This window comes from Herpailurus yagouaroundi, unplaced genomic scaffold (genome assembly GCF_014898765.1).
Source record: "Herpailurus yagouaroundi ecotype Mexico unplaced genomic scaffold, PumYag 77, whole genome shotgun sequence".
Lineage (NCBI taxonomy): Eukaryota > Metazoa > Chordata > Mammalia > Carnivora > Felidae > Herpailurus > Herpailurus yagouaroundi.
The window spans coordinates 55,108,993-55,132,832 of record NW_024412388.1 but is presented as its reverse complement, the minus strand read 5'-3'; the positions used below and the strand labels follow the sequence as shown (position 1 = coordinate 55,132,832).

The 23,840-nt window shown below is 39.1% G+C and overlaps 1 protein-coding gene across 4 annotated transcripts in view; it reads right to left on the bottom strand.

Annotated features, from left to right (window-relative positions):
* PDE4B (phosphodiesterase 4B) overlaps window positions 1-23,840 on the bottom strand; it is a 543,304-nt gene that overhangs the window by 120,390 nt on the left and 399,074 nt on the right. For all 4 annotated transcript variants that reach the window (XM_040470524.1, XM_040470523.1, XM_040470525.1 and 1 more), the window contains one exon: window positions 6,669-6,863. In XM_040470524.1, coding sequence (XP_040326458.1) covers window positions 6,669-6,863 — 195 coding nt within the window. The remainder of the gene's footprint in view (window positions 1-6,668; window positions 6,864-23,840) is intronic.

Here is a 23,840-nt window from a genome sequence, read left to right as displayed (position 1 = left end):
GCTGTAGACACCAAGAGATGGATTGGTGGGAGGACAAGTCAGGAAGAATATCCAGGGGGATATTGCAGTCATTCAAATGAGAAGAAATGGGTGAGGCAGAGGAAGAAACAGGGAAAGACAATCTGAAGAGACCCTAAGTGTCTTGCCAAGGACTCAGCGTTTAATTGGATAAGGGGTCATAAAGAAATACTATTTTCCATTTAAAAAATGGGTACGTGGGAAAATAGTGAAGTCATGAGCAGAAATGGGAAAGTAAGGAGAAGCTGGGGGAAGAGATATGTCACTTTCTCACATGCTGAATTGTAAGATTCTCATTGATATCCCAAGGGAGACATCAAGCAGGAGGATTAAAATACGGGAATTAGAGCTATACATTTCAGAGTTACCTACAACCGTGGGGGAAGTTACAATGGCAGGGCGGCTTCTGGAGTGGGGAAATATAGAAAGAGGGAGCCCAAGGAAGAACTTCAGGGTTCTTGGAGAGAAGCCAAAGGAAACAGAAGAAAGAGTTAAAAGAGGATCAGTTGTGATAAATGCAGGGTGGTGAACTGTAACAAGAACTGCCCCTTCCCAAGCCATTTTCCTGAGATGAACTTTACGTGGGTGAAATATCTTGCTATTTGTTCAGATTTCTGCTGTGAAGTTCACATTGTTCATAAGGCATTGGGGTGAGTTGGGAATAAGGTAATGGAGTTAAGAGTTAAGTAGGTCATCCAAAGCTCCTGGATTTCTGGAGTCTAAATACCCAATACAAGCTAAATATATAAACAAATCTCATACATATGAAGCACCTAAAGCTGATGAATTATTGCATGAGTGGGAAGTTACTACAATGGTACAAAGTAATGATTAAAGGGAGGTAAGCATTATGAAACTTTTGTAGTTCAGGAAAGCAGAAAATTCGGAAGCAAGAGATGGACTTCCAGATCCATAGCATTGGTTCTCTGAAAGGATTTGAACAGTAAAAGCTAATGATATACGTCAGATAATAGCTGCTAGAGGAAAGGATCAATTTACAGATCATTTATAGCCAGTATAGGAAAGAAACAAAACAAAATTCCTATCTGAGTACAGCCAGATTATTTATGAAATGATTCCAAAATTTTAAATCATAATCTTACATATTAATAATTAGAATAAGATGGCATGGAGAAAATAAAACACTTGATTAATTATGAAAACTGATGTACTTAGTTTTCCAAACTGCTAGAGAGGGCAATGCCAGATATTCAGAACCATGGCATGAGCAACATCTAGTGACAAACCCAGCACATTACAGTTTTGTAGAATAATCAGTGATGAGAGCTCTGTGGGTCTTTGAATGAGGGTAGGTCTGCATTGAACAATGACATGGTTTTCTAAAAAGCTAAAATGCTACTTTCTTCTGCTATACCCTCTGGACTCTATTAATTTTGTCTTTCACAGTTTCATACCTACATATAGTATTTTACTTATACTTTTCTTGTAACACTGATTTTAGTCTGTCTTATAGACAGACCTATACTATTGTAGTCAAGAGCACAGATTTGGAAGCGAGACAACATTGGTTTGTTTCTGAGTTTCACAATTACTAACTATGAGGCATTAGGCAACCTCTCTAAGCCCCAGTTTCTTTATCTGTAAAGTGGGGTGTTGTAAGAATTAAGTGAGTTATTATTCATGTACAACTCTTACAACAATGCTTGGCACATAAAAGCATTTACTCATTTATAGTTATTCTTATTAGTAGTAGGTATCATTATTATTTTAAGTAAAGAATTGCATGTCTATCCTCCCAGCTGGTGAGAACGTTTCTGGAAGACTCATCTCTACCCCTACTGCAGTCAAGAGAACTAATATCGTGCTTTACAGTTTACAAAGCATTTTCACATACATCATTTCATGTGATAAGAGAATGTTCTTGACTGTAAAAAAAAATGGTGCAACCACCTATCTTGGTGGTCAAGCCTGAAACCTCCCTCCACAGTCAACCACCAACCCCTGTTGATGCTAACTTACAAATATTTATTATTGCCCACTGGATACGCTGTAATGTAGATCCTCACCCTCTATTATGTGGATTACCAAAGCAGTCTTCCATTTTGCTCTTGGACACTAGTCTTTAGGTTTGTCTACTGTCCAAATCACTCTTCACTGTAATCAGAGCTATCTTTCAAAAACATTCGTTGGATTATGTATTTTCTTGCTTAGAAGCCTTTATTAGTAGCTCCCCACTGATTGTCTTCAGCTTTATAAAGACCAACTCCTTAACACAGGCCGTTCATGATGAGGTTCCTGCTTACTTTTCTAGCCTTGCCTTTCATCACTTCCTCATCTACTCACATTCTCTGCTTCAGCTGTGCTGAGGTGTGCTTCTCCACAATGTTCCTGACAACTAGACAGTAGTTAGTGCGTGGACCTTCTTCCTGCATACCCTTCTGCCTGGCTAACTCTTCTAGCTTCTCTGTAACCAAAGCGGGCTACTCACCTGCCCAGCCAGACCTTTCAAAGTCCTGTGCATACCTTTCTATGATTGCTTTATTCAAAGATATTAAAACTGCTTATACACTTACAAATCTTTCAGTTCCCTTGAAAACATAGAAAGTGTCTTATTGGTTAGCAAAGTGCCTAAATTGAAAAGTTTTTGTTAAAAGAAAGATTGAATATGATCCTCGTAACAGTGGGAAAGGTAGGCAGAGTAGAGTTTAATATCATTATTTTAATTTTGCATCCTCATTTTGAGTCTATGTACTAAATATCCATATGGTTTAATCATCTACACTCCCTGTATTTAAACCTTGGTTCCCCATTTATTAGGTAGGTTACTTAACCTCTCTAAGCATCAATGTCTTCATCTTTAAGACAAGAAAATTATAGTTCCCCTAAGTTAAGGTTATGGGAATTCAATGAGTTGAAGTATGTAAAGTACTGTAAATAGTGCATAGCACATAGGAAATGCACTTTAATTTCATGTGCACTTTTATTTACAGATAATTTGGACCTGTAAAAGAGATTCAATGCCAAAGCCATGGTACTAGTAGGTGTGATGGCGGTATATCTAACTCAAGTCTCAAAGACCACTTACATTGCAACTTTTTTTGGTAGTTCATCAATAAATTGGTCTTAAATTTAAGAGATCTGTTATGAATGCTTTTCTTCTTCAGTCTTAGGTCTCATTTCCCTTGAGAGCTCTCTCTAGAGAACACTTAGTTCTCGCACAAATGGCGGCTTTAAAAAGCTCTTTGCCAATATAAGGCTTTGCAAATGGGGTAACCAAATGAAGGAAATAAGGATCTTCCTTCCCTGTGAATTTGCAGGTGGATTATCAAAACTCCGGCCTGTCCAGGGTGGTTCCTGCCATAGTTCTGGATAACATAACTGGCCTCACCAGTTTCCAGTACTTTATGTTCCCATTGGGAAATCAGTACCTTGGTGCACAAAGGCATTGCGTTAGAGATGACTACAACACAGGAGCAAAAGAGAAGCCAGTAGATTATTGCCACATCTAGGGAAACATCTGAAATTTCCTCTTGGGACCCAATGATGGTCTTGTTTTCTTTACTAGAAAGGCTTATTTCAATCTCTCTTTTGTTGCTAAAAGTTAAAGCCACTTGTAATTTTCCACTTACATTTTTACTTTTAATCCTTATCTTCTCACTCACTCTCCCTGCCTATATTTCCTCTTACTCTTCCGAAAGCATTCAGAAGAGAAATTAAAAACAAAACAAAAACAAAAACAGTGTTGCCTCTACTATTAGGGTTTAATACAGAGGAATTATGCAAGTTTTCCAACTCTTACATAAATCCGTGACTGCTGTGTGCTGAATATGAGGAGCTCCTGAGCAGGGGACATTCCAGAGCCCCCACCTAATGGCCTTCACATTAAGACTCTAGACCTGTCTTTGCCCTTCTTTTCCTCGGCTCTACGGGTAGAAGGCAGGAAAAGCAGCGAGAGGCTTGGGGGTTGCTATTCTCTATTTGTTTCAATTCACTCTGAAGAGTAATAATCAGGTAAAATACCTTTGAAGGCATCACTTCAGTTTATCTCAAGCTACATGTGTGAAACTGGATTTTCCAACATGGTCCCAGTAAACTGAAATCCCAGAAAAACCTGGGCATTATTCAAGCTCCACTTCTTATAATCAGAAATATAAATTCTTAAACTGACAAATATATAAAAGTGTTACTGTAATGTTGAAATATCTCCAAAAAAAAAAAATTGTGCCATTTTATTCACTCAAGACTTTCCTATATTCTATAATCAGTATCTTCGATAGGGTGATATTATGTTGCCAACAGTGTTTTCTTGGGAAGAGCTGTTCTTTATTATGAAAGTGTGTCCTTCCTCCATTTTTTTCTTTTAATTTTAAGAAGTCCTTTTCTTTAAAAAAAATGAGAATGATGGGGTGCCTGGGTGGCTCAGTCGGTTGAGCGACGGACTTCAGCTCAGGTCATGATCTCATGGTTTGTGAGTTCGAGCCCAGCATCCGACTCTGTGCTGACAGCTCAGAGCCTGGAGCCTGCTTCAGATTCTGTGTCTCCCTCTCTCTCTGCCCCTCCCCACTCATGCTCTGTTTCTGTCTCAGAAATAAATAAACATTAAAAAAAAAATTTTTAAATGAGAATGATACTAGGTAACTTACACATATAATTCTTATTTTCCTGAATTTAAAGTTGGCAACATTGTGTAGGTTTTGAGTTAGGGGGAAAATTTTGCTGGTTGGTAAAACTGAAAAGAAGGTATACCGTGAATATTAGGGACCCTGAATACAGAATCATTCGAAATTATATTTCTCTTTTTACAGCTGAAGACTGAGTTGGACGGTAATCTTTCAGGTCTCTTCAAGTTCAAAATTTTCATAACCTGTGACTCTTAAAACATCATCAGAGTTTAATCTGAAATTTGGTTGGAACCTTCTGAAAAGCCTCTGAATGACCCTGAGACTCATCATGCTGTTTGGCAAGAGTTTGGGGAACTGTTAGCTGCCTTCCAAAGCTAGTCTTTCACCTGTGAAACATCATGTGAATGAAGCTCTATTTAGTTTCAGCTCCCCCCATTTCCTATGTTCTCCCCCTAGGAAGTCTAGATAGATGTTTCTCTTGGTAAAAGAGACAATGCCAGGTATATTCACCGTCAAGCTCCCACGCAAATCTTGGTCAGAAACACCCTCGGTTCTACATGACCTGCAACAAAGTGGTTACCTCTCCTCTGGCCTCAGGCACCTTGACTCTGCACTCTTCTGTTTTCTACCTGATAGTTGAGATTCTGCTTTGCAGTTTGAAGAACATAGGCAAATAAGTCTAAGAGGTTTGAATATGGTCAGTCTTAGCTACATTGCAGGATAGAGCATGGCATATGGTTAGTCAAGGGATGGGCACACTTTTCTCAGTCTTTCTGAGTCTCAGTTTCATTATCTATAGAGTGGAGATAATAGTGGTACATACCTGACAGAATTGTTGTGAAGATTAAAAGGAGTCACACATGCCAATGCAGCTGGTCCCACGCTAAGTGCTCATTAAATGTTTCCTTCCACTCTATAGCACAGTTATGTGGGTGTTCCTCTTATCTTTCTTATTAACTGTAACCTCCCTGGGAGCATGCAACCTTTCTGAGAATATCTGTTTTTAATTCATCTGTGATTATTCCACTGTTTTGTTAACCTTGTATCCCCAGAGCCTGGCACACTGCATGGCACATAGGAAAAAATTCAGGAAGTATTTGTCAAATGAATGAAGAAATGAATTTTGGCCCGCCCACTGATTAAGACATTTTAGGGAAGGGGTGCTTATATTAGAATTTACCAGCAGAAATGCCCTGGGGAATCCGTTCTTACTGGTAGCTTTAAGATGTCCCCTGCCCCTTTCATAAGAGAGTGACCCTTTTTAGTTTCTTTTTCAAAAGCAGAAGAGAGCCCAGTGGAAATTTCCAGGCTGGAGACTTTAGGGAGCTACCAATATTTTTATAACATACAATGTTAAAAACAATTGTACGTGTGCCCAGAAACCTTTTAAAGCATGAATACCAGCATCCAACCTTATTTGGTTTCAGGAATTTAATAAACGAGTAATACAACCCAGTCATTGTTCCTTAAAAATTAGAGATCTACAATTAATAGCAGCAAAACAAAAACATCAGCTGTGTCTAATAGGGTGGTGGAGTGTGTCATGTCTCACCGAGGAGCCAGGCAACAAGTGGGCATTGAGTTAAGGTTCCAGAGAAGGGACAAAGACATGTGGCTGGATGACAGCTCATTAAATGTCACCAAGCAGAGACTACTGAGAGAGGAGGCATGTCACCAACTACCGTTTTTCTTTTTGCCGTAGCCTCATGCAAACATGTTGCGGAAAGTTCTAGTATGATTTGCAAAAAAAGTGTTAAGGTTCTCAACTCATAAATGATTCAGCGGTTCAGGAAATGAACACTGAATGACAATTAAAAAAAGTATCAATAACAGATGAAATCTGCACACTGTGTCTGAGATTTTTAATACCCTTGGAGACCCCAGATACATATTTCTCATGCTGTAGAGCACTAATGTCTTTAAGGGTCATTACTGTCACCTCGGCTCACATTCATTTTTCTCCTCCCTCCTTCCCACGGGTTAAAGGGGAACAGTTGTTGTTGCTGCTGTGACAGGTTAGAGATGAGGTAAGTGTGAGAGTAGAAGCCACATAGAGCTCGTACTTACTGCTCGCTTGGAAGTGAAGAGTTTCTTGACATCGCCTTCGGTGACAAATCATAGTCACTATCTGATCGGTAGAGAAAGGACTCTCTCCGCTGGCTGTGCCCGGGAAAGGTGGCATGGAGCACCAACCCAGAGGAAGAGCTGGCCTGGGGGTCCAGTGGGCTCCGACCTGGGGAAGGGCCATTTTCCACATCAAAGCTTAAGAGAAAACAAAAAACTCTGGTCACATAACCATGGAGGAGGGCATCTGACATACACAGACATGAAGAACTAGTTGTGTGCCAGGCACTTGACATAAAATTCCACACTTTATGCACAATTTTAATCTTCCAAACAGCTCTGAGTTGCAGTCATTATTATTCTCATTTTGTATGAGGGAAACAGTCCCACAGAAGCCCAGTCATCAGTAAATAATAAAGGCGGGATTTGAAGCCTAATGCAAAGCCCCGTGGCCTTTCAGTGGCAAGAACAACTTTGACAAATTCAGAATAGGAGCCAACCATGAAATAACTTGGTGATAATAAGCAACTCCAGAGACCTCATCTAACACAGCTCTAGGTGTCAGACACGAAACTATCACTTAAATGAGTCTTCGTAGCTGGGAGACTTCTTTGTGCCATAAATAAACATCATGGTCTATTAAGGATACAATATGCATATTCTCAATGTTTCAGGAACAAAGTGCTATCCTGAAAACATTCACTGGCTGATTAGATGGGAGGCCCAGTCTGAGACTTAATAGTCACATGCAAGTTTAACCACAGAAAATGATTTAATTAATCTGATAATGCCAATTACCCTCTGGGGCTGCAGAGCTTTATGTCTTGAGGAGGATATGGCCAGTGGCTCCAGTATAGGAGAGCCCTTAAGGTTTCTGATCAGTCTGCTCCCCGTAGGAAGGTACCCTGAAGCCTAGAATTAGTTGAACAAGCGCTGATCAATGAACATAAAGACGGGAGCAGTAGAGATTACGTCTCTTGTTTTCTCTCCCCCTCTCTTGGTATTACCATAGGTACTGTGTCCTTCCCATGCTCTCCATCATCCCCTATTCATTTTCCCTGGAAGCACTACCTTTAGCCTCAAAGTGACAGTAACGCTCTCACCTACCATTTCTCTAGACCACTCACTGGTCTCCAGTTAAAGCTCTGCAGAGAGGTATTGAAGAAGGTGTGAGGCTGAGAATGTTCTTTCTTCCGAGTTAGACTACAATAGTGGGCTTCCTTTATATTCATCCAGCTGCCATAATTTATTTCTATACTCATGGTCCTTTTTTTTTCTTTTTTACTAGTTCTTACAATCTGCTCTCTTGGGGTGAGGTTTATATTTCTTTAGTTTATAAATTGCTTTCTGATCTATCATCCCACTTACCTCTCATAACAACTCTGGGAAGGATATAGTATGACCCCATCCTACATTTGAGGAAAATGAGGCTTAGAGAGATTTTAAATATTTGCTCAAAGTCACGTGCTAGTACCTTGTAGAGCAAGTTACCAGAAGACCAAGTCTTCCAACTCTTTCTCTACAACCCCAGACCTCTCTTATCACAGAGTATCAGAATGGCTTGCTGGCTGGCTGAGTGCAATTTTTCTTCTGGATTCAAACAAAATTTGTGTTTGGTATGTAGACAGTCAGATGATGAGCAACCTTAGCTGTTATCTTGAATGGAGACAGGAGAGCAGCGAATTACCCTGAAGCTATAGGTTTCCTTGAAACCGGAAAGAAGAAACAACAGAATGCAGGGTTATGATGCTTCCCTGGAGACCATTCTGAGAAGCTGCTTTTAGCCAACCTACAAACTCCAGGTGTCTGATAAGAAGCAGCAGGTGAGAATCTCTGGTTAAAATGACAAGAAAGGGCCATAACAACCCAATATGTATTTGGACTTGCAAGGCACCTGTGTGTGGATTTTCACAGCAGGATGATGGTCTGGGATGGGGCTGCCTTTCAAAGACTGCAGGCAGGCAGGCAGGTGGGCAATCACTCACACACGCCAGCTTGTTTCTCTGTCTGCCTATAAGTAGAGCTATGTTGTAAGCCAATTACATCGCAGCGAGTGAAAATCTAATGAAAGCTGACTTGCAAACTTTCCTTGGGTGAGATCTATACTAGTGGTTGGGCAGAACAACAACAACAACAACAACAAACCCAAAAAAACCAAAACCAAAACCAAACCAAAACAAACAAACAAAAAACCACTCCTTTGTGGATAAGGGCTCCTTTGTGCCACCCAGATCCTGTGGAATGGGCAGGTCCTGATGATTCCTCTGAACTGTTCTTAAGGACAAAGAGGGGAGTTATAGATGGGACTACCTAAAGCTTAAGAGTGGGCATGAGCTTTGAAGTTTCATGTATATTCACATTATTCATTTGGGATGTATCTGTTCAGCCTTGATGCACATGAAAACATTAAAATGCTTTTGAAACACTTGGCAGCCAGCCATTGCCGCAGGCCCTCCAGAATTTGTTGGTCTCCCCGGTGATCCAGTAACTAAAAGGTTGGTGTCTGGAACAGCAGAGGTCTCTAGCTTTTAGCACTATGGCCTGCACCCATTTAATTGGTCAGTGTCCATGCAGTACCAGTCATTAAACATTATGACTGTGTGTTCCTGTGCTAAAACATTAGACAGGCACCATGTACATGTGACTACCAAACTCTTAGAACTTTTTCCATTGAGGGTTTCTGCCAGGGCTCACTCTGCCCTATTTTCTGCTGGAGGCATTCCTAGTGGGCAGAAAGTTTAAGTCAAGGCATTACCCTTACAGTGTATGTCACAAGGCATTCTGTCCCCAGTTAGTATCCAAGAAGACTGGTCTTACTAGGTAAGCAGGGACTAGACGCAGATACCCAAACTCTCTCCATGATGCTCTCTTTTGGTTTTGTTTTGTTTCTGTCTTTATTCTTTACCCTGCCCAAACTCTATAAACTCATAGAAGAGCCTGCTGGAATTCAGAAGAAGCCAGGGAAGAATTCTCTGGTGCAAAGAAGCAGTCTCAGGGAGACAAACGGCCTTTCATATTCCCTGAGGCACTGTTTCAAAGCAACCAACACAGATGTACAACTTAGGAACAAACATGAATCACCAACCAGACACCAGTCCCAGTCACAGCAAAATTAGCGGGCAGACATCACAATACATCCCGCAGATCCAGGGTGGGAGGAGGGGTGTGGGCAAGGAGAAGACTGAGGACAGACTTAACAAGCAAAATGAATAGACCACACAAACTGAAACACAATTAGGGAGAAAATGGAATCTAAAATATCAGAAACAAACACAAAAATGGAAGAATTAATTTAGGATAAATTATTTAGGATAATTTTTTTTTTCTTAAGCCTTAAGCAGGACACACATTTCACCTTTAGGCTTCTTAATATTAAAAAATCATTATAACAGTAGTGTAAGCATATTATATAAAGCATAGACACTAGAGGGAAAAATACGACTTTTATTAGTAGTTTAGTATGTTTCCTTCTGAATATTATTCCTGTAGGCTTGGATGATTTTTTTTACAAGTATTTTTCATGTACTGCACAGTTTCTGGAATTATCATTTTCCATGCCCTGGAACCTGATGGTTCACCCAGAAGCTGTGCCATACTCTCCTATGCATTTTCCCTACTGTTGGCCATTGTACTTAAGATCTCAAATAACATTGTAGTTGATATCTTTGACCTTATAGCTACTTTAGTATTCACATGAGGTCACTCAGAAGTTTCAGACAGATTAAGTGAGTTTCTGAATATTTCACTGAACCTCCCTTGAAGGGGCTGCCCATATCGATGACACGGACTGAAAGAGTATTGCCTTTTTACTAGGACCAGAGACAGTCCCAGAACTGCTCTCTCATGTCCAGGATTCTCTGTGTTTCCTCCCTCCTGACCTGCTTGTTTCTCCCTGACTTGGCTGATCACCCTGGACTGAATCAATTGCTTGTTGTCTAAGTCTGAATATTTTAACAACTTTCTCCTCCTTGGTAGTTAGACTTCTCGGCTTCTTGAGCCGGACTGATGGTAGCAGATGACACTGTGGGTATAAAGTGGTGCTCCCTGAAACTGGGGGGCCCTTCTCACCACTGTCTCCGATAAGTCGCTATCTCCCAAATTCAGCTCATGGCACCTCCCCCGGCAAGTTTTCTCTGACAGTGAGGCCCCAGTTTGATGTAAACACCTGTTCCTCCTCTGTGCTCTCCTAGACTCCTTTACTGCAGTACTTGATCACAGCACTTGTAGATCTCTACTTAATTCTTTCGTTATTTAGCTGATTCCCAATAGATTCTTATTTCCCAGAAAGAAGGGACCCAATATTACTCACTTTTGTATCCCAGGCTCTGCATCAGAGCCTTGTAAATAATAGATCCTCAAAAGATGTCGGCTGAACCAATTAAAGAACACTGCAATTTTCTGCAAAATGTTTCTCCCTTCCCTTCCCGCTTCCTGCCTCCTCACTCTCATCTCCATTCCCACCAACATGGGTTTTTGATGTTTCTTTCCAAAGAGTCTATGCAGATGTGTATAGACTTAATTGATAAGTCTTGTAAGGCAATGATCTAATAATAAAATTAAATAAAAGGAATAAAATAAAGTAAAATAAAATGAAATAAAATAAAATGAAATAAAATAAAATAAAATACACTTCTATGTTCTCCCGGAACAAAACAATCTTATGTAGAAAAATACCTGCCTTAGATATTTGAGATGGTGACATCTTCACACAAACCCTATAATAGGAAAAGCTCTCCCATGCCAGTTTCTGTTTGCCATCTTCTCATCTCCTTCTTTTTAATAAAAGCAAGACTCTTTTCTCTGCCCTGCACTTTCTCTGCTGGCGGTTTCATTCCCTGGGAATGCATGCAAAGCCAGGCCCGAGCTGGTGCAGAAAGGGAGCCAGCAGATGGCAGAAGACAGCTGCAGCCTCCTCAGGCTGCACCTCCCAGCCTCCAACAGCAGCAGGTGGGGCTGCTTGCCAGTCTCCGAGGGAGAATGTGACTGAGGCCTTATTCATAAGCCTGGGAGGAAAAATCAGGGATAAAGAACAGAACCGCAAGGTCTACATGAAACCTTTTATTAAACTAAGAGAAGCTCTACTTCCAAGAATTCAAGCTAAGCCAGGTGATTGCAGAATTGCCTGCAATTGTTCCCAGGGTGGTTGTTTCCTGTCCCCCCCCCAATTACTGCGCATACCCCAATTTCTGTTACAGAAATTCACAAAACAACATCCAACAAATAATTCATTTCGGAATCAGAGGAGACTTTTCTTTTTCCGCTCAGTCCTTCTCGAGTTGAGTCTCTGGCTTATTGTGATAAATAGCCCCTCTGTAAAGATGGTGAGCTCTCTAAAAAAGGTTTAAATTTACAGGTCAGCACAGTAGCTCACCACCATTTGGGGAGAGTGCCCCACTGTCTCAATTTTGTGTTCCTTCCTTCCTTCTTTCCTTCCTTCCCTCCCACCTTCCTTCCTTTCAAGTTTATTTATTTTGAGAGAGAGAGAGGGAGAGAGAGAGAGAGAGAGAGAGAGAGAGAGAGAGAGAGAGAGCATCCCAAGCAGGCTCTGTGCTATAAGTGAGGAGCCCAATGTGGGGCTTGAACTTCCAATACACGAGATCATGACTTGAGCTGAAATCAAGAGCCAGACACTTAACCGACTGAGCCACCCGGGCGACCCTTTGCATTTCTTTCTTAAAAATTTACTCACTGAATATCTGATACATCACTGAATTTTTATAACTCCAGAAGGCGAATTCTCTTCTTCTCATTTCAAAGAGGAGAAAATGGAGGCTCCAAAATGTGAAACTTCATTTGAAAAATTCTAAAATGTGATCTCCTTTAATTACACTGTACAGTTTGTGCCCAGGGGTCTCTCTTCCCATGTCCCCATGACCCTTCTTGATCCCAGAATCTACCACACTGGATTGTATTCCTCTGTTTACTTATTTCTTCCACATCACCAGACTGTGACCTTGAAGCAGGGACTAAGCCTCATTTCTTTTGTATTCCTGTTGCCTATAACTGAGTTTCACACCAGAAGGCATATAACCAGTGAATGAATGGGAGGATCTCACTGTTTATGTTTCTCCTCTGACAAAAAGCTTGTTCTATCTGGATTAAAACCTCTGGCAGGTGAAGACTTCTGAGACATCCCTCAGTGGAGCTAATTGGTTCTTCTTTACCCATACTCGCACCCCCCTGCCCCCACCTCCCGACATGATCCCTAGAACTCCATCCCAGGAGTTTTGCCTTTTGAAAACTTTTGTGTCTAGTTTTGTGTATGCATAGATGGTGGTAGTTTATCTTTGAGAAAATGCCATGTTTCTTCAAAGTTCTGTTGGAAAATATTTCCATCAATTGTACTCAGAAATTAGCATCTTCAAATGCTTGCTTATAGTTTCAATAAAAATAAACATACTTAGGTTAGCCATCGCCTCAGTGTGATATCTGGTCCCTGTAGATGGGCAAGGTGCATGGGGGCATCCATTCTTACCCACAGTGACAGTGACCCACCTTTATACAATTAATGGTGGCAGGATGCCAGTCCTAGATTTTTAAAAAAAATTTAAAGTTTATTTATTTATTTGGAGAGAGAGAGGCACATGTAGGGGAGAGACAGAGAGAGAGGGAGAGAGAGAGAGAATCCCAAACAGGTTTCACACTGTCAGTGCAGAGCCCAATATGGGGCTCAAACTCACGAACCGTGAAATTATGACCTGAGCCAAAATTAAGAGTCAGAGGCATAACCAACTGAGTTACCCAGTTGCCCCTGCCATCCTAATTAAAAAAAATTTTTTTTTAATGTTATTCATTTTTGGGGAGAGAGAGAGAGAGAGAGAGAGAGAGAGAGAGAGAGAGAGAGAGAGAATGCGTGCGCAAGTCGGGGAGGGGCAGAGAGAGGAGACACAGAATCTGAAGCAGGTTCTAGGTTCCGAGCTGTCAGCACAGAGCCCGATGTGGGACTCAAACGCACGAACTGTCAGATCATGACCTGAACTGAATTTGGACACTTAACCAACAGAGCCACCCAGGTGCCCCATACAGTCCTAATTTTTAATGAAGGACTTAACTGTGCAAAATCACAGCCAGCGTGATGCAGAGCCCATGTCCTAGCTGCAGGTAGGCAGAACTCCTCTGGCCATAGTTACAGGAGAATATTGCAGCTCTTCCCCAAGAAGCCAGTGCCAAAGTCTGTGACTTCCCTCCCATAGAGTAGGAAGGAGAACTATGATATTCGGCTCATCTGAATTCTAGAAGCGGCTTCCCACTGCCTTCTTTTCTTCCTAGGGGCTTTGAAAATTACATTCATGGCAATAATCCAAAATTGCTTTCCCCACAGAGAGGTTTAACCAGAGGTAGCAGAGTAATGCTGAAGAGCTCTGGGATTCTGGAGATCTGGCTTCCAGTTCCGGCTCTGTGAGGAAACAACTGGAATTAAATGGAGACTCCCCATATCCTGACCTCCACACCATAGTCTTTCTCCCCCGAGGTGAACGAAGACAAGAATGAGTAGAAGATCTCTGAGGCACGTCTGAGATTAGACATCTTACAGACATTTTGGAGATGCAAGAAAGACTGGTTCTCAAGTGAGGCTTGATGTGATTTTATATTGTTAATGACCATTCATTCATTCATCCAATGCCCACTATAAAATAAGGTACTGTTCTAGGCCTGAGAATGCTGCAATGTACAGGACAGACAAGGTCCTTGTGGGGAGGTAGGGACAATAAATAACCCAAGTAAGGTAATATCAGATAGTGATAACTGCTATGATGAAAATAAAACATAACAGTGTGGGAGACACAGATATGGAGAAGAGTGTTTCTTTAGTTTGGGTGGTCAGCAGACCCACTCTACAAGCCACAAAGGTGGTCTCCTGCTCTACACCAGGGCACGACCCCATCTTTCCCACATGGTGTCACTTGAGTTGAGATCTTATGGAGGTATTGGGAAAGTCTATCCTTGGATTCTTTCTGATCTCCATTTCTGTCCCCTTTTTAGCCAGAGAATTCAGTCAGATGATACTTGTGTTTGAATTTGGTGCCATTTATTAAGCTAGTGAATTAATTTTCTTCATCCCTGCGCCATTTCTGAGCTGAGTTAGTTGCGCCATTATCTCATATGGCTATACTTGTCTTAATATCTATGTATCTTCACCATAGCACTTGTCTGGCCTAATTGTTAGAGTCTGCCTCCAAACTGCTGTGTTCCTCAAAAACACAGAACATATTTTTCCTACTTTTTCACCTCATTGCTAATGGCCATGTCTGTCAGAGTAGGGGTACTTAATAAATTTCTGATGGATATGCCAATGAAGGAATGAATGATTTGGGACCAAGGAAATTTTACCAGCTCTCCTTGATACCCATCATAGATAGCACAGATATACTTCTCCAACAAGAAGTGATGTGCGTGGTGTGGGGACACCAAACTGTCTTCTGCTCTCTTCTGACCCCTAAAGCTAGCTGACCCCTAAAAAGTCAGCCTAAGTGACCCCTAAAAGCTAGCTCCATAAAGAAGAAACGGGTTTGCTACCAAATGTCACCTGTAGAGAGGTGTGGAATACCTTACATAGGGTACTGAGCCCAAGAAGAAGGCAAAGGGTCCTATTTGGTAGCAGTCACCTCTATCACTTGGTGTTGACAGTGTCAGAGATAGAAGTGCCAAGAATATTCCTCTTAATGTTTTTTTTTGTTTGTTTGTTTGTTTTGTAGAAAGCTTTAATATTGCTGAGGAAAGTTGCAACTTCTTTCTTTTAGTTTTTGTTTGAGATCCTTTCTTGGGTCATAAATGTTTCGCCAAAGAAATGCATAAACAAAAAAAGTAATACCAATGCTTCATTTTTCTAATGAGATTATAAGATGGGGTCACTTTTAAAAAAAGCCTTTCTTTTCAAAAGCTAGGGAGAGTATTGTAATGTGATCCTTTAATAACTTCACATTGGGTTGTTTCTGTGTTATATGATTCGATGCACAAGGAAAACAAGATCAATCCTATCTCATAATTATAAGAACATGATTTCTAACAAGTTTGCAGTGTTCTGTCAATATATTTCCAGGTAAAAAAATGATTTTCAGAAACGTTAATGTTATAAGGTAAGTATGTGTTTCTTTCTGTGTCCTAATCATGGCTGAAATTTCACAAACCTACTCTCAGATTTTCATCCACTTAAATCTCATAAGGGTTAGGACAACTCTTAGCAGTCATGGTCACTTTCTATAGGGCAGTGATTCTCAGGAAAGGTAGGGGTCCCCCAAATGAGAACAATTTTGTGCGGGAATGTATTTTGTATGTGGACTATATAAAGGGGGTTGAGGGGTACCAAGATTGAGAACTTACTACTCTGTATTGCTGCTGCTCTAAGTTGCATTTGGGGTATACAAATTTTCTAATAGCTCAGTATTTTCCAGCCTCCATTTTCCATCTTCTCTAAAAGATTATCATAAAAGATATTCACAGAGTCTCTTAACTGGATATAAATACTCCCATTTATACATTTGGTAGCCCTACCCAAAATAAAATCTGTTAATTAAATTATTTATTTAAAAATATTATGTCAGCTTCCAGTGGCTCGAAGGCAACTAAAATTCCCTTCAAGAGAAATGATCCTGATCTGGAAAAACCAGTTCTTACCCAACCAGTGATGGCTTCCAGAAATTGTTGCTTTCTTTAATAAGTTCTCAGATACCATCTGGAAATCAGTTCTAGAATTCTGCTTGATATCTATAGCTAAGATAGTGTAGATAAATGGTCACTTAGCTCATTGATATATACTCCAGTAATGGGGGACATGTTAATCCCATGAAATAGTGAATTTCAGTTTTGGGATGATTTAATCATTTACGGTTTAGGCCAGAAAACTTGAATTAACTTTAATCTTTAGCCCAAACCTCCCCCACCCCCATCCACTTACTCAACCAATCTCCCTCACTGTGCTAAATGGACCTGCCATCTACTCAGATGAATCATCCACAATTTACCTCCTTCTTCAAATCCCTTCATCTTTTTCAGTTGGCCAAGGAGGTCTACCCATCCTATATCAAAACTATACACTTTAGTTTTGCTGCTACCATGGTTTAAGTGCATTAACATCTCACTTAAACTAGAATAGCCACCCTATGAATCTCCGTGCTTCCACTTTTGCCCAATCCTCCAAATTCTGCTCCATATAACAGGAACGGCAATCTCTTAACATAAAAATCAAATCATGTCATTGCCTTTAGAATAAAATCCAACCTCCTTACGATGGATTCCAAGTCCCTATATAATCTAGTCCCTGCCACCATGCATGTGTGTGTGTTTTGTTCACTGGCATATTTTCTTTGCTTTGAACACTCTCTGGCTCACAGAAAGTACTGAATAAATATTTGTTAAATTGATAAATAAATGCTGGTCTCTCTGCTTGTTCTCTCCTCTCTTCTTTGCATGGTTGTCTTCTCATTCTTTAAGCCTTGGATTAAGTTAGCTACTAAAAAGTTTTCCTTCCCCAGCCCATTATTTGTTAGGGCCCCTTTTCTTCATAGCACCTATCACAACTTTTTGCTCTACCTATTTGTATGCTCATTATTTTTAAATTGTCTTCCTCTCTCATAAAACTTTAAGGTCTAGGAGGGTTGTCTGTTGTATTTACCAATGCATTAACTAGTACCTGGCACTTGGCCTGAGACATACTGCTAGTTCAGAACTAATGTCTGTTCGATAGATTAATGAATGAGTAACTGAGTGTATAGTATATTAAACACTAACAATCATCTCAGTGATTCATAGCAGACTCATCATTTTGTTATTTAAAAATATATATTTCTTTATAAGAAGAAGAGCCCATTTGTTGACTTCCTATCATAGGGACAGCTCCCATACTACTCCTAAGGAAGCTCAAATTTTAAATTTCAATAAAGGTAAAAACTTGTTATGGCATTTCTTGCAATTATTACTCTGGGCTTATTTCAGAAAATTAGACTAGTTTTCAGATCAAGTTTCACAAGTCATTGACCTTTCAGGAAGAACTACAAGGAGTTGTTGAGGTCTGCATGGAGGCTGCATGCCTGGTTCTAGGCATGTGAAATGCCATTACTTAATTCTTCAAGAACTGCATATTTTTAAAAATAATTTATATTCTCTTGAGAACAAGTAGGCTATATATCTCCTTTCTGGTGGAGGTATGGGGGTGGAAGGAATGGCAGATTGGTTTGCTATAAACTCAAATAGTAATCACAAAATTGGAAATCACTGCCTCAGCCTCCAGTCTACTGAGCACTTAATAACATTTACATCAGTTAACATCTGGCCTCTAAATGTTATCAGTCTTAAACACTGCATCTGCAGACAGCCTGGCATTTGAATTTTAAAAATGTTCTTTTAGGAAGGAAGGAGGGGTGAGAGAAGGGGGGATAAGAGAAAGGAAAATCAGAAAAATGTGATCCCAGAATGGTTTCTTTTTGACTCGGGCGGTAAAGCTAAGAAAAGTTACACGTTCTTTCCTCATAGGTATTGAGCACTTACAATGTGCCAGGCCACATATTCAGTGTTGGGTATATACTAACTCATTTCATTGCTAGGGTCACTCTGTGGGGAAGTTGTTCCTCTGATTCTACGGATGTGACAACTGAAGTTCAAAGGATTTAAATAATTTGCTGAGGATCACTGAGCTATTAAATAGTGGATCTTGGATTTAAACTTGGAAACCCGGTTTGATTGTATCCATTAACAGATCAATCGACTCACCCACATCAGTAAACATATGCTCGGTCTTTCCTCTTGTTAACATAGATAAATTTTCATGATTGTATCTGAAGCCAAACCTTCTGTTGTGAGCCTTATTCACAGACTGTGCTACTGCATCATCATTTTCCATTTTGCACATCAGCAAACAATGAAAATGTAAAAAATTTCATATAAAACAAACCAATCCACAAACAAAAAATAACAACCAAAAAGACTTCCACCAGACATATGAAAACAGAAAGAATTCATCACCAGTATACCTGAAGGATAAGAAATGTTAAAGGAAATCCTTCGGGCAGAAGGAAAATGATACCAGATAGAAATCAGTATTTCACAAAGGAATAAAGCGTGGTTTTTTTTGCTTCCTTTAAAAATCTTTTCCAAATACAATTGACTGAAGATAAGAAATAAGAAATAATAACCATGTATTGTGAGGCTTATAATGTACATAGAAGTAAACCATATGACAATGACAAGAGTACAAAGGCAAAGAAGGAAGAATGAAAGTATATTGTGGGAAGGTTCTTATACTATATGTGAAGTGGTATAATATTGCTTGTAGGTAGACTGGGATAAACTAAAGATTTACACTAGAAACACTAACGTAGCCATTAAAATAAAAAAAAAATCATGAAGAACTTTACCTAAGGAAATACAAAAGGAAGCATAAAACACTTACTTATCCAAAACAGCAGAAAAAGAGAAAAAAGCATATAATGAACAGATAGGATAAATAGAAAACAAATAGCAACATGGTAAATATAAACCTAACTATGTTAATAATCTCTTTAAATGTAAATTTTCTAAACATCGTAATTAAAAGGCAGATGACCCAACGGTATGCCACCTGTAACAAACCACTGTAAATATAAAAACACAAGTTAAAGTGAAATATGCATACCATATAACACTAATCAAAAGAAATCTAGAATGGCTATGTTAATATAAGAACAAGTAGATTTCAGAACAAAGATTATTATTAGGAATAGAGGGTAATTTCATAATGATAAAGGAGACAATTATAAAGAAGACATAACAATTCTAACAATTTATGAAGCAGAATTTCAAAATACATGAACAAAAAAACAAAAAGAAAAGCAAAAGAGGACAAATAGAATAATCAAGAAGTATAGTCTTGTTAACTGATTGAAACAATAGAAACCCAATAAGGATATAGAAAACTTGAACAACACTATCAATTTGACATAACTGACATTGATACAACACCACACAGAACAACAGCTGACTACACATTGTTTTCAAGTGTACATAGAACACTTACCAAAACAGACAATATTCTAGGCCATAAAACAAGTATCAGTAAGTTTAAAAAAAATCCAAGCCATAAAAAGTATGTTCTCTGATCAGAGTGGAGTTAAATTAGGCATCAATAACAGAGAGATCTCTAGTAAAGCTCTAAGTATTTGAAACTAAACATTCTAAATAAATCATGGGTCAAAGAAAAAAATCAAAGGAGAAATTCAAATTTTGACTAACTGAAAATATTACATATCAGAATCTGTGGGATATAAGCTAACACAGTACTTAGAGGTAAATCTGTAGCACTAAATGCCTTTATTAGAAAAGAATAAAATAAATAACCTCACTTTCTAGATTCAATTAGAGAAATAAAAGCAAATAAAACCCAAAGTAAGCATAAGGGGAAAAAGGATACGAATGGAAATATTATAGAGGAAGAGAGAGAGAATCAATGAAGACAAAACAGGTTCTTTGTGTAAATATGACAAACTTCTAGTCAAATTTACCAGGAAAAAAAAGAGAAGATGCAAGTTAAGAATATCAGGCATGAAAAAGGAGACATCAGTACAGATTCTAAAGATATAATAAAAATAATAAGAAACTATTATGAGCAACTTTATGCCAATAAATTCTACAACTTAGATGAAATGGATAAATTCCTTGAAAAACAAAAACTACTAAAACTCACTGAAGAAGAAAGAAATAACATGAAGAGGCCTATACCTATTACAGAAGTTGAATGTTTTTAAAATTTAAACCATTTCACACACACACACACACACACACACACACACACACACACACACACCCTGCAAGCCCAGATGGCTTTTCTGGTGAATACTGCCAAAAATTTAAAGAAGAAATAATACTAATTCTACACACCCCTTCAGAAAGTTGAAAAGGAAGGAATACTTCCCAACTAATTGTTTCAAGTCAGCATATTTCTGATATCAAAATCAAAGACAACTCAAGAAAAGAAAACATACAGATCACTTCCCCCCTAAATACACATGAAAAAGCTCTTAACAGAATTATAGTAAATCTAATCCAATAATATATAAAGTGGTTGACACATGATGATCAAGTGGGGGTTATTTGAGGAATATAAGGCTGTTATAACACTCAAAAGACAATCAAGGCAATTTCCCATATTAATAATAATAATAACCAAGATCATCTCAGTGGGTGCAGAGAAAAACATTTGACAAAATCCAATATCCATTCCTGGTATAAAGTTCTAGAAAACTAGCAATAGTGGGGACATCTCTCAACCAGATAAAGGGCATCTATGAAAAAGCTAACATCTAACATCACACTTAAGAGTGAAACACTGAGTTATTTCCCCTTAAAAGTAGGAAAAAAGTAAGAATGTCTGTTCTCACCACTTCAAGTGAACATTTTACTGGAAGTTCTTAGTGCAGTAGGCAATACATATATCTATATCTGTATCTATATCTATATCTATATCTATCTATATCTACATCTACACTAAAAAGGAAAAAGTAAAATTATCTCTATTCATAGGTGATATGCCTGTCTACGTAGATTCACTGCAGCTTTGTTATCCTAAAAAATGGAAACAACCCAAATGTAACAGGTGAATAGGAACACAAGTTGTAGCCCATTCATGCAATGGAATACCACTTAGCAATAAAAAAGAACAAACTATCAATACCTGCAACAATATGGATTAATCTCAAACTAATGATTCTGGGTAAAAGGAGGTAGATCAAAAGAGTACTTATTGTATGGCTCCATTTATCTAAAATACTAGAAAATAAAACTATAGTGACAGCTCATCAGTGATTTTGCGGGGATGAAGGGTGGTACCAGGAGGGTTGGGAGGAACTGCAAAAAGAAACTTTTGGGTTTGATGGATATGAATTATCTTAGTGGTAGCAATGATTTCATGGGTGTATATGTGTCCAATTTTACACTTTAAAAAGTAAACTTTTTGCATGCTATTTGTACCTAAATAAAGATTTTTTTTAATGGACTTGTGATTACTCCATGCTGTCCTCCACTTATTGCTTAATTTTTCTTTTTCTTTTTCTTTTTTTTCTTTTGCAGTCTTTTAAAAGCAAAATTCTTCAAGAAGTTGTCTTCACTTGCTGTCTCCACTTCCTTAACATCTATGTTCTTCTCAACACAGTATAATTAGGATTTGGTTTACAGTACTTCATAGGAAATCCCTTTTGTTGAAATCATTAGGATCCTACGTCTTGCCCAAACTAACAATCAATTCTTACTCACCATCTTTCTCAAAATGTCATGAGCATTTGACATGTTTATCCTTCTCTTATTTTGACTTTTAAAAAAAATTTTCATTCATTTTATTTTTTGTATCAGTTCCAGCACATAATTATAAAATAACCGAGGTTAACACAGGCCCATGTGCGAACAAGTGAGAATGTGGCCCCACCATATTTCAGGCACTGAGCATCGCCACGGTTGTCCACTTTGATCAGTGTTTAATATATGTGGGATGTACAGGCATCCAGAAGTTCAGAGTGTAAACATGGTTTCATGTTAGCAGTAGCCATAAGATACTCTGGTCCTAAGTGTTTTCTATAAGTTGTTTCATCCTGAAGGTTAGCCAAACATGCAGTGTCATCACTGAAAAGCAGATCCTTGTTTGAGGATTCAAACAACTGGAACATCTTGTATTCAAACCCATTTCTTCCAAAGAGCTCCTGTTGGTTGAAGAGAATTCTGTGAACAAAATCTGCCTTACGTTTCCTTGAGATCACAGCATGATTTACAGGAGTGCTGATGCATAGGGGCACATGTACCCCAATGTTTACAGCGGCACTTTCAACAATAGCCAAATTATGGAAAGAGCCTAAATGTCCATCAACTGATGAATGGATAAAGAAGATGTGGTTTATATATACAACAGAATACTACTTGGTAATGAGAAAGATGAAATCTGTCCATTTGCAGCAACGTGGATAGAACTGGAGGGTATTATGCTACGTGAAATAAGCCAGGCAAAGAAAGACAGATACCATATGTTTTCACTCATATGTGGATCTTGAGAAGCTCAACAGAAGATCATGGGGGAGGGGAAGGGGAAAAAAAAAGTTACAGAGAGGGAGGGAGGCAAACCATAAGAGACTCTTGAGGACTGAGAACAAACTAAGGATAGATGGGGGCTGGGGGAGAGGGGAAAGTGGGTGACGGGCAGGGAGGAGGGCATTTGTTGGGATGAGCACTGGGTGTTGTATGGAAACCAATTGGACAATAAATTATATTTTTTAAAAAAAGCTGACTAGATCTCTGGATGTGAAAAGACTCCTTTCAAAATCATGTCTTCCATGCTGACTATTTTGACTTTCAGGATATTACCTTCTCCTGGTTTTCTTCCTTTTCATTGGCCCGCCTAGGTCCTTCATCTGTCCCCAAATTCTACATGTTGGAGAATCCTGGGACTCAGCTCTCAACCTTGTTTTCTTTATATTATTCAGGTGATTCTAGGTGATTTTATCATTGCATTTATCATGGTATAAAATACTATCTCTTCACCAATGACTCCCTTGACTCCCTAATGTGTTTAAAATGATGACAACTACAGGAAGAATATGATGAATGGTTAAGAGGCTCATAATCTAGACAAAACTGGAAATCTCAAGAACAGCAAAGGCAGTTTAAAGGGCAAAGGCCTGAAAATGTGGGAGAGATGCCAGGTGCTGCCAGAGAGGCTCTCAGACTGTGTTTTCCAGTGCATTCAAAACACTGTCTGCACTGCTTTTGTACATCATTGCCCTCAGCTCTGGTGGTAATTTTATGTAAAATGCATCCAATTTCTATAAAACTACTTAGCATTGATTTTGCATCTGAAGAGTTTCAGAAACGTCACCATTCCAAAAATAAATGGTATCATGATTCTATTAGAGCTCAAGAAAAGTCTCCAGGCTTTACTATTCTTTGCCATTATTTTTAGAAATTAAATCTTCCTGTAATCTAAGCCCAATGTCTCTGAGCAGGTCACAGCTTGCTCTTCATCAGAGTAGACAGCCCTCCTTTGCATTCCCTAAAGGTGGGGCCAGTCAATCTTGGGGGATGGACTCACCATTACAGAATCCTTAGGGAACTATGAGGTTCTTTTACCTCACACTTGGCCTTCACATGGAGGATGAAAACCCTAAATCACTATGACAGGCTTTAGCTTTTCTTTCCAGAGCAATCTTTACAGAAGAGGTATATATA